The following is a 16,953-nucleotide window of genomic DNA, read 5'->3' as shown; positions in this document are numbered from 1 at the left end:
CCTCGGGGCAACCGACCTCCTAAAAACTATATTCCGTCGGATTGCACTCATTTTTGTAACCAATATTTCCATATTTTCCACAGGATGATGAGTCAGGTCAATGACCCCAGCATCCGATCTTTGTTATTGATTTTTAATTAACGCTGTTCCAATCATGGTCGCAATTTCACATCGGCGTTTCTCCTCTTAGGGTCATCTATCTAGATAAGCCGGCCAGCTGCCATCGAAGAGCTGACTCCAGTAACCGGACAACGGACACAGAGTCGCAGCATGTCCGCCCGTGTCCTCGCCAATGGTCCTGCGTCCGGACACTGAACGAACAGCGCGAAACCATGATCAGCGCGGCCGCCGGCGGCGCCATGCCCGCAGAGGAGGGCGGAGAGCGGGAGGCGCGCTCGGTAGCGCTGGAGCGCACCTATGTGCACGACGTGTACTGTCAGATGGCTCAGCAGCTGACCGACCTGCGGCATCGGCCCTGGCCACGGGTCCGACAGTTCCTCGCCGACCTGGAGCCCGGATCACTGGTCTGTGACGTCGGTAAGTCACTCTGTCTGCCACTGTTTGTCTGTCTGTCTGTCAGTCTGCCTGCCTGTCTGTCTGCCAGTAGGTATGTCTGACTGTCTGCCTTTCTTCCCCTTCCCTCTGTCTCTGTCTCTGTCTCTGTCTCTGTCTCTGTCTCTGTCTCTGTCTCTCTCTGTTTCTGTCTCTGTCTCTCTCTCTGTCTCTGTCTCTGTCTCTGTCTCTGTCTGTCTGTCTCTCTCTCTCTCTCTCTCTCTCTCTCTCTCTCTCTCTCTCTCTCTCTCTCTCTCTCTCTCTCTCTCACTCGCGCGCTCTTTCTTTCTCAAAATGTGTCCTGCAACATTGCATCGCTGACCCAACTCCCTCGTTTTGCCTTCTGCTTATTGCCTGATTTTCGTCATTGCCCCGTCGTTGTTATTGTCCCGTATAAATTATTGCACGCCCTGGTTGGATTATATTAATTAGGGGGGAAAAATTGAAAACGTTGACCCAGATGGCCCCTAGAGTCATCACGAGGTCGGTCGAACCCAATAGTCTGTGCCCATGACGCTCAATATTCCAATTTGGCCACGGAGGCACGTCCGTTGCCGCGGCCATCGATCTAGATCCTTCCACAAATGGGATAAATCCCAGTAAGTAATCTTACTGGACCTTAGTATGTGATAAATCAATCAGCGGCCACGGTAAATATACATAGGCACCCTCATTGAAAGCGTCTACTGAATAGATCAGCGATCGGCTGTCAATCTGGTTTTGACTTGCATTGCAGGCTGTGGCGATGGCAAGTACCTGAGTCTGAATGCGGACGCCTACTTTGTGGGCGGAGACCGGTGCAAGGGTCTTCTGGTGACCGCCGCCCGGCAGACCCGACAGCAGGTGAGATGACAGCTACAGAGACGCCGCAATTTTATCTACATACCCACTGGTAGACAGGGCCATACTTCGGCTGCCAATTGGGAAAACCAAATAGTCGACCTTTGCAAGGACAGACTCTTGGGTAAAATACTCAACGCAGTTCCCCCATTATAAGGTCATTTCTATGCTGCATGCTGATTGCTGAGCTCTGTTTTGTCGCTACTCTTGTATGGATGCTAAGCAGTGAAAACAGAACCCGTGCGGTGCTTCGTAGCGGTCGGGTGGGCCGCACTGGTGCGTGACTGAGTTGAGCATTGATCCAGCGGGGTGTAGCGTGCTCCCGACGCGGTCTGCTTCTGCTCCTCACCGAGCGCTGATAACTGTTCACCGACACCGACTGCTAGGCATTCCCTACCGACCGCTACACTGCTTACAAACCACTGATAACTCTTCGCCGACACCGACTGCTACACACTCCATAACAACGGTTATGCGCTCTCTGTCGACCGCTATACTCCTCACCGATCACTGCTAATTCTTCAAATCTTCACCGATGCTGACTGCTACACACTTCCACTGGCCGCTATACTACTTACAAACCTCTGATAACTCTTCACCGACGCTGACTGCTACACACTCCCTGATGACGGTTGCAAATCCAAACGACCGCAGCATGTACTAACACAGCACACAATCCCAGACGACCGTAACACATCCTCTACCAACTGTCTCTTACGTCCTACCAACCACTTACCGCTCCCACCAACCACAACGCACTCCCCACTGACTATTACACACAGTTCACTAGCGTTACAACGTGACGATGAGCGACGGTCATTTTGCACGCAAGGCTTTGCGACGTATCGTTACGGTATGTGACACTGTGTTACGTTATGTGACGGTACATCAGTGTGTGACACTGAGGATGTGATGCTTTCCCAGGTGGTGGTGTGTGACGCCGTGTGACGCACCTTCCCCCGGGTGATGGTGTATGACGCCTACCCACTGGTGTTATGTGACGCTGTAACACTGAACCCCCAGGTGGTGGTGTGTGACGCGCTCAGTTTACCATTCCGCGACGAGTCGGTGGACGCAGCCGTCTCTGTGGCCGTCATCCACCACCTGGCCACCACCGAGAGGCGGGTGCGCGCCCTGCGGGAGCTGGCCAGGGTGCTGCGTATCGGCGGCCGGCTCATCGTCACAGTCTGGGCCATGGAGCAGCGAGCCAGGAAGGTAATCGTGGCAGGTGGAAACGCATCGTGTACGTCTTATCCATAAGACATTCACAGGCCTCTTTAGTGCCCTCCGAGAGGAATGCAGGGATGTGAACGTCAGAGTAACGGAGGAGCTCCTGGGGGTAAAATAAAGCAGTTCTTGCAGGCCTACGAAACACATCAAAGCTTTGGGTTTAGGTTGGCGCAAATGGCAAATAACTGGACGTTTCAAGTCCGGGCTTTTCTATTACGTTAGCATTTTAAAAATCATAGAATTATTTCATTATGTCAATGGGGATTGATAGTATAGGAGCCGATGGTCCGCTGGAAATAGGACTCTGAGCAGATGACCTTCCAGGACTTCCCCCACTGAGTGGCGTTTCCTGTTTCCAGTTCGAGAGCCAGGACGTGCTGGTGCCGTGGAGCGCCGAGCCGGTGGGAGCCAGTGCCAGCGAGGAGCGCACCTCACTGGCCGAGCCGGAGGTGATCTCGACCACCTCGGACGACGAGCCGCTCAACTACAGCGCGTTCACGCACACGAGCGACAGCGACTCGTCCAGGTCACCGAGGTCCAGGTTAGTGGAACAGCGCCAGAAGGAGATGCAAAGGCAACGAGGGCATGTGCAACGGTTTGTCAATCTGAAAACCGGCCGATCCCCATCCAATGTTGTTGTCCCGAGGGTCCGAGCTGCCTCGATGCCATGGTATCGTACTGAAGTGAAGACATTCTTATGGAGACGGAGCAGAATTCTCTTCTCAAATCCGTCGGAGGCACAAGATGGTGTCGGTGTCTCTCGGATGGCGGTCGATCGTTCGATGATGGTTAACTCGTTAAACACTTTATACGACACTTGGTGGACTGCAATACTAAACTTAGAAAACCAACGAAATAATTTTAACTTTCGCACTCGAATTTAAGCTCGTAGGAAAAGTGTGGAGGAGTTGACAATATGCGAGGAATACCTAGGTCCTAGAAGCTGTTTCAAATTGCGCACGGACGAGGGGTAAATATCCACCCATTTGAGTTTTCCGTTAGCGTTCAAACAAGCCAGAATGAAAACGACCTTAGCCAGATAACCCAACCTGACGCCAACTGACCTCGTCTGTCGCAGGCTGCACGTGCGTCGTGCGGGTCGCCGCTCCCACCGGATCCCCTCCATCGACCCGACCATGCTTAGTTCGTCCCAGAGCTCGTCCGGACTGTCGTCCCCGAGCGAGTCGTGCTACAGCTTCGTGCGCCGAGCGCTCCAGGTGAGTGACGCGACGACCACCTGGCTACACCGTCCCAATGCCAGAACTTTCCGCAAGACGTGTTGCCACTTAAACGAAAACTGTGTTCCCTTAGTTCTGCACATGTTTAGTAAGCTATTTTGATAAGCCTTCCGCCTCCAAGAGCATCAGAGCTCCCATCATCATTCCTGATACATTTCTGCAAAAGCTATATCTGCTTAAGATCTATCAACACCATCTCATAAGCATTGATGTTGGTGGTGATGTTCCACAGAAATTGGCCCGGCGCGGCGAGGTGGACGGCTCGCGGCCATGGATCTTCTCGCCTTGGCCCAGCTACTCGGAGACCAAGCCGACCAAGGCGGGTGACGGCGCCACTGACGGCCAGCTGATCGAGATCCGGCTGGACGACGACGTCTCCGGTCTGGAGGAGGCACCTCGACGTCGCAACACGTTCGGGTGCGAGCAGTCGTCCAGCACCGGTGGAGGACCGCAGCTCACCGCGTTCAAGTCGCGCAGTGTCGGGGACATGTGGAGCCTTCTCTCGGCTTCCATTCTAGGACGTAAGGCTGACAGTGAGGGGGACCGGCCGCGTAGTTTCATGTTTGAAGATCCCGGAGAACAAGTCACCGTGAAGAAGGGTGGTGGAAAGACGGTAACGTTTTCCACACAGTCGCTTACACTGCCTCGTGAAAAACTCACCGTCGATGTTATTGGTAAGAAATCGAAAAGTGACAGTGTGCTGGATTCACGGGTTCGCGCATGTGAGCCGATGAAGGCCTCGCTCACCACGGTGCCCGAGAATGACGTTCGTGACGGTGTGGAAGGGGCTGAGGCTGGCGAGGAAACGGCAGAGCCCGGAGCAGAAACCACACAGGCCACATCCAAGCCTTCTCTGGTACGGCAGCGGCGCCTCGGTGACGAGCCAGCCGTGCCTCGCGTGTGCAGTGAAGAGCTGCCGCCAACAGCCAGACCTGTGCGCGGCATCCTGAAGCAGACCTCTCTAAACGAGAACCTGATGCGACGTGACTGGGCCGGCGAGAGACAGCAGATTCGCTCCAAGATCATCAAACAACAGAGCCTCAATGAGAACGTCATCTATGGTAAGCAGGCGAGCGCTCAAGAGGCTCCGAAGGCAGGCATTTTCGCCAACTACAGCCGGCTCAAGGCTCTGCGAGATAGCCTTGGTAAGCTAGGTGAGAGCTTGGAGAAGCTCACAGAGAGCGAACCACAGCCCTGTTCACTGAAGAACGGTCTTGTGAGAATGGTGCGCCAGTTGACGGACAGCTCCGCCATGCGTACCGACGCAGCCGAGCCGGAACAGAGCAGCGCAGCCGAGGCGGTACCTGAGCGACCATCGCCGGCGCCCGCTGCTGCCCCACAACCGTCAGTTGGTGCGCGATGTCCAGGCCCTCGCAGCTGCAGCTTGCCGGAGAGGGCGCAGCCGGAGCCGGTCACCAAGGGGTGCCTGATGTCAGGTCCAGGGTGTAACCGGCCGGACCGACGCGGTCTGTATCGGTACTGTCCCCGCGAGCGAAAGACGTCCCGGGAGGAGAGCTCGGATAGCTCCAAGGAGAATAGCTTCCAGAGTGACACGAGTCTAGACTCCGAGGATAGCTGCGTCTCAGTCATCTTTGTTCCCAAGGTGGAGGCAACAGAGACAGAGGCGAAAGAGCGGAGTAGATCTGCTTCCAGCGAGTCGTCAGACGGTTCCAATGGAAAGCTGTCGCCCAAGTCGCCACTAACTTCCGTTCAGCCCGTATCGCCCACCCGACTGACGGCTGTTCCCGGTCGGGGAGGTGGTTTTAAAGGTCCCCCAAATCTGGGTGCTCAGATACTACAAAGCAACCTTCACGGTCGCTTTCATCTGATGGAACCTCCAGCAGGAGCAGCGGGCTCAGCGGGCTCTGCGAGCTCAGTCACCGCACCTTCTTCGTCAGACGCCACCAAAACCTTCACAAAAGCGCCTCCTTCTCGAGCCACCTCTTTGCCTTCATCAGATCGGATAAGTGGGGGAACCGTCCTTACATCTTCTGCAGCGCCAACACCACCAGAGCCTTCAACGCACAACGCACCTCCATCTCATGCCAGCAGCAGCACCAGCAAGCATCCTGCGATGTCTGGCGAACCCCCTGTGGCGCCGCGTTCCCTACCAGACGTGGTAATGAGTAGTGGCGCAGGCGCCCTCCAACGACCGCCCTCCGGTCCAGCGGTACGGGATCGTGTCTCTGCGCTCATGGCTGGCTCTGTGCAACCGCCCTCACCATCACCCATGCAGCCACGTGCGGATTCTTCCAGCTTCAAGTTCCTCTCGGAGACCAGCAGCAGCGACAGTGGCAGTGGTGCCGTTGGTGGTAGCAGCGGTGGAGGGGCCAGCACACCCTATAGCAGTGGTAGCAGTGGTAGCAGTGGTGGCACCACTGGGAGCACCAGCGGCACCAGTGGCACCACCACCGGCGGGCTGAGGCCGTCTGGAGTCAGCAGCCAGGTCTCCTCCCTCATCATGGGTGAAAACATCGAGATCATCCGGCGCGCTGGCGTGCAGGGCTTCCGTAACGTGCAGGGCGTTCGGCGGGTCGCGCCTCACTACCTGACATTCGAGGTGTTTAACCCGGAGACGGACGATCTGGACTCGGAGAGCTCGTGCGCGAGCAGCACCAGCAGCAGCAGCGCCAGCAGTCCGAGCAGCGCGTGTAGCGTTATCAGCCTGGCCTCCGACTGGCCGTCGGCGCAGGAGATCCAGGAGCTGGACCGCCAGATCGAACAGCAGGAGCGGGAACGCACCGTGCACAGATCATCAGGTCAGTCGGGAGATAGCCTTTCTCGTGGAACTTGGACAGATGCATACACAGTTACACACAAACGGTAACTATATGCACACCTGCAATTATATTTCCTCGAACTAATTAAGTCTTCAATTAAGTTAGAAACTAAGCAGGAGTAGCTTTACAGTATCGTGTAGAGTGTAGACTCAAGACTGAACGGTATCAGTAAAATCCTTGAAAAGATAGTCACTTGAGACTACTTTGGACGGCCGTCTGACTCGTGATTTCTTCTCTCCTCAGCGGAACCATCTACATCAGGTGGTCTCTCTGAAACCGGAGGAACGTCCATACCTGGGAGCCACCTGTCGGCGCCGTGCGAAACTGACGACAGCCTGAGCAGCTCGCCAGAGCCACCAGTCCGCCTGAGCAGTCCGAGGGGTCGTCGAAAGGTAACTCTAGCTCGTCTGGACGCGCCGCCGCTCGAACAGGTGCTGGAGGAGGCCGAGCCGGAGGCGGCGCGTGTCGGCGCCTCAGCCCGTCGCCGTGCCACCGAGTCCGACGGCGCCGCTACCTCGCTTGCCTCCAGCGTCAGTTCAACGTCCAGTCTCTCGACGTCAGACGGCTACAGGTCGGCCGGGCCGCTCGAGTCGGCCCTGAAACTGGCTCAGACGCAGTGCGAGTCAGGCACTGCTGCCGCCTCGCCTCCCATCACCGCGAAGCAAATCTTCGACCGGGCGGAGGCTGCTGCGGCGGCAGCAGCAGCTGCGGGAGAGAATCCCGAAGGCGAAGAGGTTCCAGTGAGTCGCCAGGGCTCGTCGGAGGACTCTCTGCCGTCAGACCGCGGTGGTGAGCTCGGTCACCATCGCTACTACCACGTCTTCAGGGAGAAGGAGCTCGACCGACTCATCGAGAAGTACGTGGACAACCTGCACATCATCTCCTCCTACTACGACCACGCCAACTGGTGCGTGGTGGCCGAGAAGGTGCAGGTGTGGACCATCTAGCTGGAGACGCTGTGGACCATCGGGCCGGCGCCGACGGCCGGCACGTGGGGGCGCTAAGAGCGCGCCCAGCTCACACCCATCACTCCCGCTACCCCCGCGGCGGCGCCACCGTCGGCGGTGTGGAGCCATCTCTCTGTGATCCTCGCGCCTCTGCATGTCATGTGTGTATGTGTGTGTGTGTGTATACATGTACTAAATCGATCCTGTGGAACGCTCACCGTCAGGTCTTATTCCATCGATGCTCGCGTTTGAGTGAAGGTCTCTGTATTTGTGTGAGTGAGCGTGCAAAGATTTTAATCAGCCTCGTCTCCCGTCTCTCGTGGGTGATTCATAACGACATAGACACAGCTCGTTTATCTGTGTATTCCTTTACGAATACCTCAATTCCAAAGCAACGCTATTTCGACTAAGGTAGACATAACTAGAACATCGTCTCTCTTCCTTTTCTCATGTTTAAGATCAGCAGATGTAGAAGATACACCATCGGAGGATAGCCATTTTCACTTATTCTGTGCCACCAAGTGACAACAAACTACGAGCACGCTGTGATACTCGGATCGTGTGGTGTGGTTTGACAACAAGACCGATGGCCGCGTGTGAACTGACCATCTTTACTAGGTGCAATCTTAGCGACAGTCGTGCCTCAGAATCTGGCACACTTTCAAACACTTCATTCGATTTCGAGATGACGCATTCCTGAGCGAAAGACGCCTCCTATTACGGGACGCCATGACGGGGATCATTCTTATGCCCGACTCGCCTTTCAGAATTGATCCGTCATTACTGTTTAGTTGGCAACTACTGCGCATCAGATCTGTTCTGTTACCTATGCCAGACCAGCATTATACAGTGCTGGCAGATCCCAAAAAGCACGACTTTTGGGCTAAGATTGCACCTGGTGCATCAGCGTAGGACTGACACAATATACTCAGTGCTAACAATACTGCGGACTGCCAAGCGTGCTCCGTTGCGCAAAGAACAAGCCATAATGTCGCATTCTGAACATTAATCTGTTGTTTGTACCGCTCCCTACCGTCAGTCAATGTCGTTTGAATCTTCGAAGTACATATTTTATGTTTCACCTTATCACTGTGTTTATGGAAAAGAGCTCGTTGCACAAAATAAAGCATTACCGTTACCTCACTATTCAAAACAGTGGGGTGCAAGTGTTGTCAAGTCGCAAAGGCTGCTATTTGATCGCATTCCCGACATTGTCGAGATACATAAAATATGAGATTAATTGAAGCACTGCTAAAAAGGCGGCCCTTTCTCTTGACTAGCTTCAGTTAGAAAGGAAATAAGGGAGTGAGGAACAAGCTACAATATATTATCTTGCAACGAGGAACGCACACAGATACATGAAACATACATTTTATCGTCGTTTTCTCCTCTTACGCTTCTTTTTTCCCTTCCGCTTAGCCTTTCGCCTCTTCTTCTTCTTCCTTCTCTTGGGTTTCCTTCTATCGCGTCTGTCGCGCCGGGACGCGGCCGGCGCTGGCCGCTGGGCCTTTATCCTCTCCTCCGGCCTGGTGAGCTTGATGCCTCCCTCAGCCAGCTCGTCCTCCTCAGTGTAGATGGCGGCCACACTGTCGTCGGTGGCCTCAGGGGGCAGCACGGTGGCCTGGCCGAGCAGACAGCCATAGGCGGTCAGCCGCAGGTCGCCGTGACGAGCCGCCGACTCGTTGGCCGACTGCAGGTAGCGGGCCAGTACTGCCACCAGCAGCTGGAGCGTGGCCACGGCCAGCAGCAGGAACGGCAGCGGACCGAACACAGCCGCCGTCCGCGCACCGGCCGCCGCCAGACAGCCCGACTCGAAGAACGCGTCGGATGGATCCTGCTTCAGGCGACAGTAGAGTATATCATAGCGCATTTTCCACGGGTCGTCTACGCCATATTCCCTCATTATCTCAAACTCCTCTTTGACTTTGGCAATCTCACGCTTCAAACGCTGCTTCTTAAAATCGGTGAAGACAACAGCTTTGGTTCCGGTTCGTTCCATGTTGAGAAGCACCTCCATTTCGTTGTAGGTCGGTCGGAGTATTTCCGTCGTGTACTCATCATCGTCAAAGTTGGCCAGGTACCAGCCTGGCTCGGGTTCCCACGGTGGCGGACAGTCCCGCGATGGTCGCAGCGGAGGCCGAATGGTCTCTATGCACGGCTTGAAGTAGCGGATCACGCGCTCGGCAACCTCTTTTGGAGACGTGTTCTCGAAATCCTGACCCCTCCATCGATCGATGAGCCTCATAATATCTTTGGCGTAAGGCGTCGGATCCAGTGTGGTTGTAATGCCGTTGACCACATAGTAGAGAGTCCAGTAGCCACTGCTGTCTCGCACCCGGGCCTGCATAGCCTCTGGCAGACCAGGGACTTCCTCGATCTTCGCGAGAATCTTCTTTCCCTTTTCCAGGAGGGCGTCACAGTCATGATACTTGTTGCGGTACTCGGTCATAAATTCGTGTATCGCAGTGAAGAGGAAGTCCTTGTTGGGTCCATCCGGCAGGCTGTAGCGCGGGTCTGGAGGCACAGGGGCGCGAGGGTCCGGCTTCTTGTCGACGATCCAGTACGCCCGCCGGCGCTGGCGCGACGACTTGAATATACCGCTCGAACGGAGACTGGCCTCAGGGGCGACAGTGGTGATGTCTGTGGAAAGGAATATGATGGGCTCTGGTGTCGGCAGCAATTCACCATTTAAAGGGGTGACAGCAGTATCCAATCCTGTTGCAATAGTCATGTTTGATAGCTTGACCTTCGGCATAACTCTTCGGGAATCCAGTGTTTGTGCGAAAGAACTTCTTGTGGTCCCGGAAGCGTCGTTTGATTCGATGCTAGATGCATGTTGAACAGTTTGAAATTGGTAGCTTCTAAACTTTGCTCGGCCATCTGCGTCTTGATTTTGTGCGAACGGTATGTCTGTATGTTTTTCCTCTTCTTTCATGTGAAGTTCAAAGGGACTAGAAACCGGTTGCAGCGTGGCAACAGTTGCAGTCTTAGTTGTTAAATTTACCCTTATTTGTCGGTTCAAACTATCTTGTCTTCCTTCAACCTTCACGTCAGCCTTCGACTTCAAGTCGTGAAAGTTCAGAATGTCGGCGATTTCAAGGAGCAAGCGGTACTGAATAGACAGCAAGTCCTTATCATCCGCCAAGTGCTCATGTGGTCTGCGTCTGCTGTCAGCTGGACCTGCACCAAGCTTGATCATCTCTGTAGCCTTTGCTTGCAAGCTAGCGATATATTCATCTGAACCAAAACCGCCGCCATGACGGTACCCTTGTTTATGCTTGCCATGCTTCTTCTCTCGGTTTACCGCCTCTCCATTCTTCTTTTCAAGTGATTTTCTGGACAAGTTGGCCTGTTTATACCCATAGACATCTTGTTCGTGTTTTGAAATATAATGAGGCTCATTTTTGTCAACTTCCGTTCTTTCTGTTCCATTAATACCAATTATTGACTTAGTGGTGAGAGTTCCGGGATAGCTACTCTGAACAGAACTGAGCTCATTGGCAAAGTCCTGAGAAAACCGTTCCTTTGGCACATGATACTCGGTAGCTGATGGGTTAATTCCAGAAATAAGTTGCGATGTCTTTCCACTGCTGCTCCAAATAGGTAAGTTTTTCCTCATTCTTCTCGCTTCGACGCTTTTGTTTGCTTCTTTTTTCGCATCCAAGTATTGTGCGGTCCTATTTCGGTCTTGGTTAAAGTGATTTGCTCTAAAAACTGACTCAGTTGTAGGATCGTTTCTGGTGACCTCGGTTCTCAGGACAACAGCTGGGTTTCTATTCAAATTTGTAGGTAAGTGTCCATTAACTTGCATATCCATGCTCGGCGTTACAATTTTTACCTCTGTATCTGTTAGAACTGGATGTCTTTTCCATCTGCGTCCATTGTTTCGGGGCGGGGGACCAAAGCCGTTAAACGGCGGGGGAGCTTTGGCTCCACTTCCCGCAGAAGGCGGTCCCCAGCTCTTAGCAAAGGGAGGCGGTCCAAAGCCCATTCCTCCAGACATGAAAGTAGGTCTTTTCAAGCGAAACTCTGTGGTCGCCTGTCCTGGTCTCCTCGTTGGTTTTGGCTTTGGTGGGCCAAAACCAAAGAGCTGAGGAGGGAAGTCGGGAGGTGGTTTCCAGGGTGGTTTGGTGGGTTGGGTCTTTCGAGTGGTTTTCACGTGCGGTCGCCTTGTCACCTTCTTCCTGGAAGTCCTAGCTTTGTTTGATTTGGACTTGGCTTTTGGCTTCTTTTTCTTAGTAGGTTTTGGTTTCTTCTTACGTTTACGCGTCGCTCCCGGCTTCTTCTTTTTGGGACCAGGCGCTTTTTTGTGTTTTGAAGCAGGCTTCGGTTTTGAAGTTTTCTTCGACTTACCTGCTGGTTTTCGTTTTCCTTTACCTTTAGATTGTTTACCACCACCATGCGACTCTTCTGACGGAGCTCCTACCTGTTTGCCAGGCGCTGTGGTTGTTGGAGGAGAAGGAGGGATGTATGGTCGAATCGCTTCCAACTGCTCGTCTGATGGCAAGTCGGCCTGCAGCATACTGTTCTTCTGTCTCAGACTGGCGCAGTTGGAGGCTGGGTGGGGGAGCAGCTCGTACACCGAGTTGCAGAGGTCGCCGTACTCGGGGTCACAGCAGCTCCAGGGCGCCCACTTCACCAGCAGGCTGCCGTCCTCCTGCAGCATGTTGTCGTAGGCGGCGTTTAGCTCGTAGGATGGACCTCGACCCGGAATGTCCTCCCGTCTCAGCCAGGACGTGGTCGTCCAGTCCTGGTGTCCCCAGACGCCGCAGCAGCGGCCGCGCTGCTGCAGCCGGTCAAAGAAGGCCTTCTGGCTCGGGTTGTCGCGATAGCCCTCCATGGCCGCGGCCAGGCGGCCTTCCAGTCCGGCGGCGAGCCGGGCCGGCGCCGTGAAGGTCACGCCGGCCGCGGCGGCGGTCAGACCGGTGGACACCAGCACGGCCAGCACCCAGCGCAGTAGCGACGACTGGAAGCGGGCCCGGCTCCACCAGTAGCCGCAGTCGTGACACACCTTGGCGCCCACCAGGTGCAGCAGACCGGCGGTCAGCGATGTGGCCAGCAGCAGTCGGTACCACGAGTCGACTGCCTGTGAGCCGTACAGGTCCTGGTCGCGGCACCAGCGCGGAGTCGACATGAGCAGAAACACCAACACGGTCTCGGCCAGCACGGCAATCAGCAGGTTCAGGAAGCAAAGCGTGCGACCCAAAGAGGCGCGTCCGCTGTCGCGTAGAGCTACCTCACATACACCCATTGGATGTGCTCTCAGAGGCTAGCTGTCTGATGAAACCATTACATAGCATACCTAAGCAACTTCATCACTCGTTGACCGATAGATCAAATACAGTAAAATTAGGTTTTCACGACACATCTTCACTCTTGACAAAACTATATCTCCGTTAGAGCCACTGATGACACACAAGACCGTAACTTTTCACAGAAAGAAACTATTCAACATAAAGAACACACAATGCGTTACATTTAATACTAAAACTTCACACGATTCTGAAATACTGTGAGCGCACTGCGCACTAAACATGAGACCGAACCAGATATTCAGGTCTTTAGATGCTGATCTGGTGAACTATAGAACCACTGCTATATCGAGCACCGGGCAATGATCGGCGAGGCTGGCGGTGGCGCACCGAACAGTACTGCTTTCCCGAGGCAGTTTCAGACAAGCAAATAAGGCGACACTTCGGGTCCATGTCACCTTGCCTTTAGGATGCAACTTTAATCGAGTGAAACAATCGGATAATGTTATGAACCTATATTCTAGCTTTACATAGGTAGCGGAGAGCAATGAGAATAAGACCACGATCCGTAGATAACATGAGGAAACTGTATTTTTAGGACCTTTGGAAAACCAGCGAAGGAAAACAGCCAGCATAAAGATTCATTGAAATTGGACGACACGCGCTATAACTGTTATCGGTCCTACTCCCGGATGCAAAGACTCAAGTTAACGTGCATATACATAATGCGTAACATCCAACAAAGGTAGGTCGCAACATCCAAGGAAGATCCTAACAACATGGCAGGCCAACTAGAACTAAAATGCATTAACTGTCTGTCATATCAATGCGAATATGTAGGTATTTTCTTGCAGGATGTTAAAGCAAATCGAGCATCAGAGCATTGATCCATTTCTTTGAGGCGCTGCTGGCATTTTTATTTTTATCCTTCTGCAACACATGTTTATTGTAGACGGTGCGTAGCTCAGTTTTATGTGCCGCCAAATACGGTCTGGTGTGTGCTGCTCTATCCATCGTATGGATTTTCTCTTCAGAGCTGGGCAGTGGGCACATTAGTGGGTCGGGCACGCAGAGTCACGACCGGCACAGCGGCGGTAGCGATTGGATACGGAGCGAGGTTTATTAGATAGATGAAAAAAGCCGGCACTGTACCCCGGATAAAAAGAAATGGGGAATATTTGTTTCTGGTCCCTAAAAAGCTGTTTCTGGCACCTAATTGCTGATCAGCCCCAAAATGCTTATTCGACCCTAATATCTGAATCTGGCACCTAATTGCTTCCACACAGCCTAAAGTTGCCAGATCGTCTAGTTGAACTCCGTATTTGCTGTTTGCTGATTCAGCACCAAAACCAAAACATCCAGCACCTATTTTATTCCACGTTTGCTTACCTAATTCGCGTAATCTTCCTGATTTTATGTCTCCTAACAACATGAACGTTGCATTCGGTGATGTCAAGTGCCATTTTCGCCAGTGGAGATAATGATTAATGCCATTTCTAGCCAAAAGAGAATCACTAGCCAGCTATGGTGCAGCATAGCAAGACGCTCCTATACCAGCCCGCTATGTAGAGACTAGAGATTATTGCACCCTCAGCCATTTTAACGTGAAAAGTTTGGATCCGTCACTTCCAGCCAGGCTCTCAGGTCATAAACTGGAGTAAAGCAAAATGTCAACTCTGAACAGACATGCCACGCAACCGGCCCTCTTTTCAATATTATTAGCTTTCTGCAATCATCGTCTGACTCCGTCTCGATCAAACGCAGCATCCGGTTTCTATAGGGGCGTTTGACTGACCGGCCACACAATAACCAAAAACAAAATCAAAGCTTCATGCACACATATGACATAAGTAAGAAACGGATGAAAAAGGCACAACCACGCCACGGCACAACTCTGCGCGGCAAACAACGGACAATGTCCCACGCAAGATCCCGCGTTTCTTCAGCGGCCTTGAACGGAATGAAAACATTACATTTCTTTTTTGGAGCTATTTGATGACGTCAAAAAATACAATACCCGTTTTAATGGTCAAAATCGAGACAATTACTCACAAAAATGTTTCCCTTGAACCATTAAAAATAAATACTTTTAAATATTTAAATGACATTGTTTTTCAAACAAATCAATATTATTTGCTTACTTAAACGTCATATACAATGCTGAGATCACTACGGGGCTGTCTTAGAGTGTAGCTGCACTGGCAACCTTTAGGCTAGACTCCAGGGGTCATTATACCAGAACAACATGATTCTACCAGCCAGTAGTTCATTTTTCTACTAGATTGGTGCTACGCTCAGCATTTAGGTGCCAGATTCAGAAAAAAGAGTAAGGCGTACCGATGAATAGGTGCCAGAAACAGCTAATTAAGGTCATTTTCCATGATTGGTGCTGGTATCCACCAAATAGGTGCTGAGGACCAATTTTGGGGCGAGTCAGCTTTTAGGTGCCAGAAATAGCTTTTCTGGGACGCAATTAAATGGCGTCCAAAAGAAATTAATCTGAGCGTTGAATATGCACTAATCAATATTCTCATTTCTTACCCACCCTCGGATGCATGTATAACCAATGGCTAACCAATGGCTATAGTGGAAAAATCAAATTCGCCGATTCACGTCAAAGTAAAAATATAAATAGGTACTTAAAGGAAACAGTCCACTTTCCTGAAATCAGTATTTTGCTATTGATTTATCATTTTTTATGCTCAAAATAATCATGAAATAAAATAAAACCTTTTTGTAAAATCAATTATTTTCTATATTTTAATATAGGACGAACTATATTCTATGTAAAATAATGTTTGACGCGGAAGCTTATTACGCATTGACCAATCATATTGCGTAGCTCAAACCCACGCATACTGCATTGGCTGTAAGCAGCACGCTGATTGGCTGACGATGACGTGGCTGCATTCCTGTGCAAGGCACGCATTCCTCTACAAGGCACTCTCTTCGGAACGAGAAATGGAATATCTTCGTCTAGGGTGATCGTTGAGCCGTAAAAGCTCCTGATTTGTGCTAGTCTCAGCTCAAGCTACGAAACTGCTATTCCAGCTCAAAACCCCATGTTAAAAGTGAACTATTTCCTTTAATTAAGTGCACACTGCACAAATTGGCTTATCAGGTAAGTACACCTTTTTTCATTTAAATTCAATCAATCGCCATACCTCTTTCAGGAGCCATTTCGACCATCGGCATTGGGCACAACTAATCCGGCGTGATGTGTTCCATTTTAGCCATTCAGCAAAACCGATTGAACACCGAAGTGAGCGATCTGCAAAACAGCTTGACACTTCGCCAGACTTCGGCATTGAGCGAGCTAGCTCGGCATTAACGAATAGTTTCGACCATGGACGATTTATTTTGCACAATGTTGAACCATTCGCTCAATGTCGAGTTGTAGAGGAAGCCCGCCGAATAGTTTTGCACAATGGTGATTCTTGTGACCAACCGCCCATTTGTAGCGCCATCTATAAGGCGAATGTGCACAAATGTTTTGTCCAATGGTCAAAAGCTAACGCAAAAAGATGTAGGGTGCTCGGACACGAACGCTGAGAGGAGCCACCTCCGAAGTAAACGCGCCCGAACTCTATTTGTAAACGGTCACGTACTGGCTTTTCCGGTCATCCAGGGCACTTATCATGCTGGGCATCAGCTGCATGTGGGATGGTGGATGGTTTTGACATGTGGCGAATTGCCTTGTCAACGACTCGCTGAATCCTGATAACGCAGACTCTGTATCATGATAAAGTGTGCAAGATTCACACAGCATTTACAGTCCAGTTTTCTAGTACGGCCCAATCTTCAAAAAATCCGGCCATATACAAAATTCAGGTGAAAAGGATAAATTGGTTAAAGGAAAGAAAATGAAACTGAACTTCGTACAATAACCCGCAAGCCAAACGATTTCCAAGTCGTTTGTCTTCGGTATCAACATCTGTTATTCACGGGGTGAGGGGCAGAGTAAGTGCAGAAGTCCAGGAAACCGCCCAGAATCAGTGCCTGTGCACCAGTTCGACCCGATACAGCCATGGGCTGGTCTGACAGCGGCGACCGATCCGCTCCGATCATCTCCGACATGCCGGGCATGTTCGATACGGACACGGCGCACCTCAGG

At 52.0% G+C, this 16,953-nt stretch overlaps 1 protein-coding gene across 1 annotated transcript; it reads left to right on the top strand.

Annotated features, from left to right (window-relative positions):
• Positions 1 to 204: 204 nt before the first annotated feature.
• Positions 205 to 8,672, top strand: LOC122379790 (mucin-5AC-like). The gene is made up of 7 exons (XM_043362272.1): positions 205 to 537; positions 1,289 to 1,395; positions 2,416 to 2,607; positions 2,982 to 3,163; positions 3,701 to 3,839; positions 4,093 to 6,619; positions 6,884 to 8,672. Exons 1-7 carry the CDS (start codon positions 333 to 335, stop codon positions 7,585 to 7,587), a joined length of 4,056 nt encoding a protein of 1,351 aa, XP_043218207.1. The 5' UTR covers positions 205 to 332; the 3' UTR covers positions 7,588 to 8,672.
• Positions 8,673 to 16,953: the final 8,281 nt, after the last annotated feature.

Source organism: Amphibalanus amphitrite, unplaced genomic scaffold (assembly GCF_019059575.1).
Source record: "Amphibalanus amphitrite isolate SeventyFive unplaced genomic scaffold, NRLGWU_Aamphi_draft 000084F_arrow, whole genome shotgun sequence".
NCBI lineage: Eukaryota > Metazoa > Arthropoda > Thecostraca > Balanomorpha > Balanidae > Amphibalanus > Amphibalanus amphitrite.
Note: the sequence above shows the minus strand (reverse complement) of the source record. Positions and strands in the feature narration are given on the sequence as shown.

Bases quoted from the DNA above. Each gene is read 5' to 3' on its own strand.
- LOC122379790 (XM_043362272.1), top strand. From the start codon at position 333: ATGATCAGCGCGGCCGCCGGCGGCGCCATGCCCGCAGAGGAGGGCGGA. The intron at 3,840-4,092 runs GTGAGTGACGCG...GATGTTCCACAG, and splicing joins TCGTGCGCCGAGCGCTCCAG to AAATTGGCCCGGCGCGGCGA. The intron at 6,620-6,883 runs GTCAGTCGGGAG...TTCTCTCCTCAG, and splicing joins CACCGTGCACAGATCATCAG to CGGAACCATCTACATCAGGT.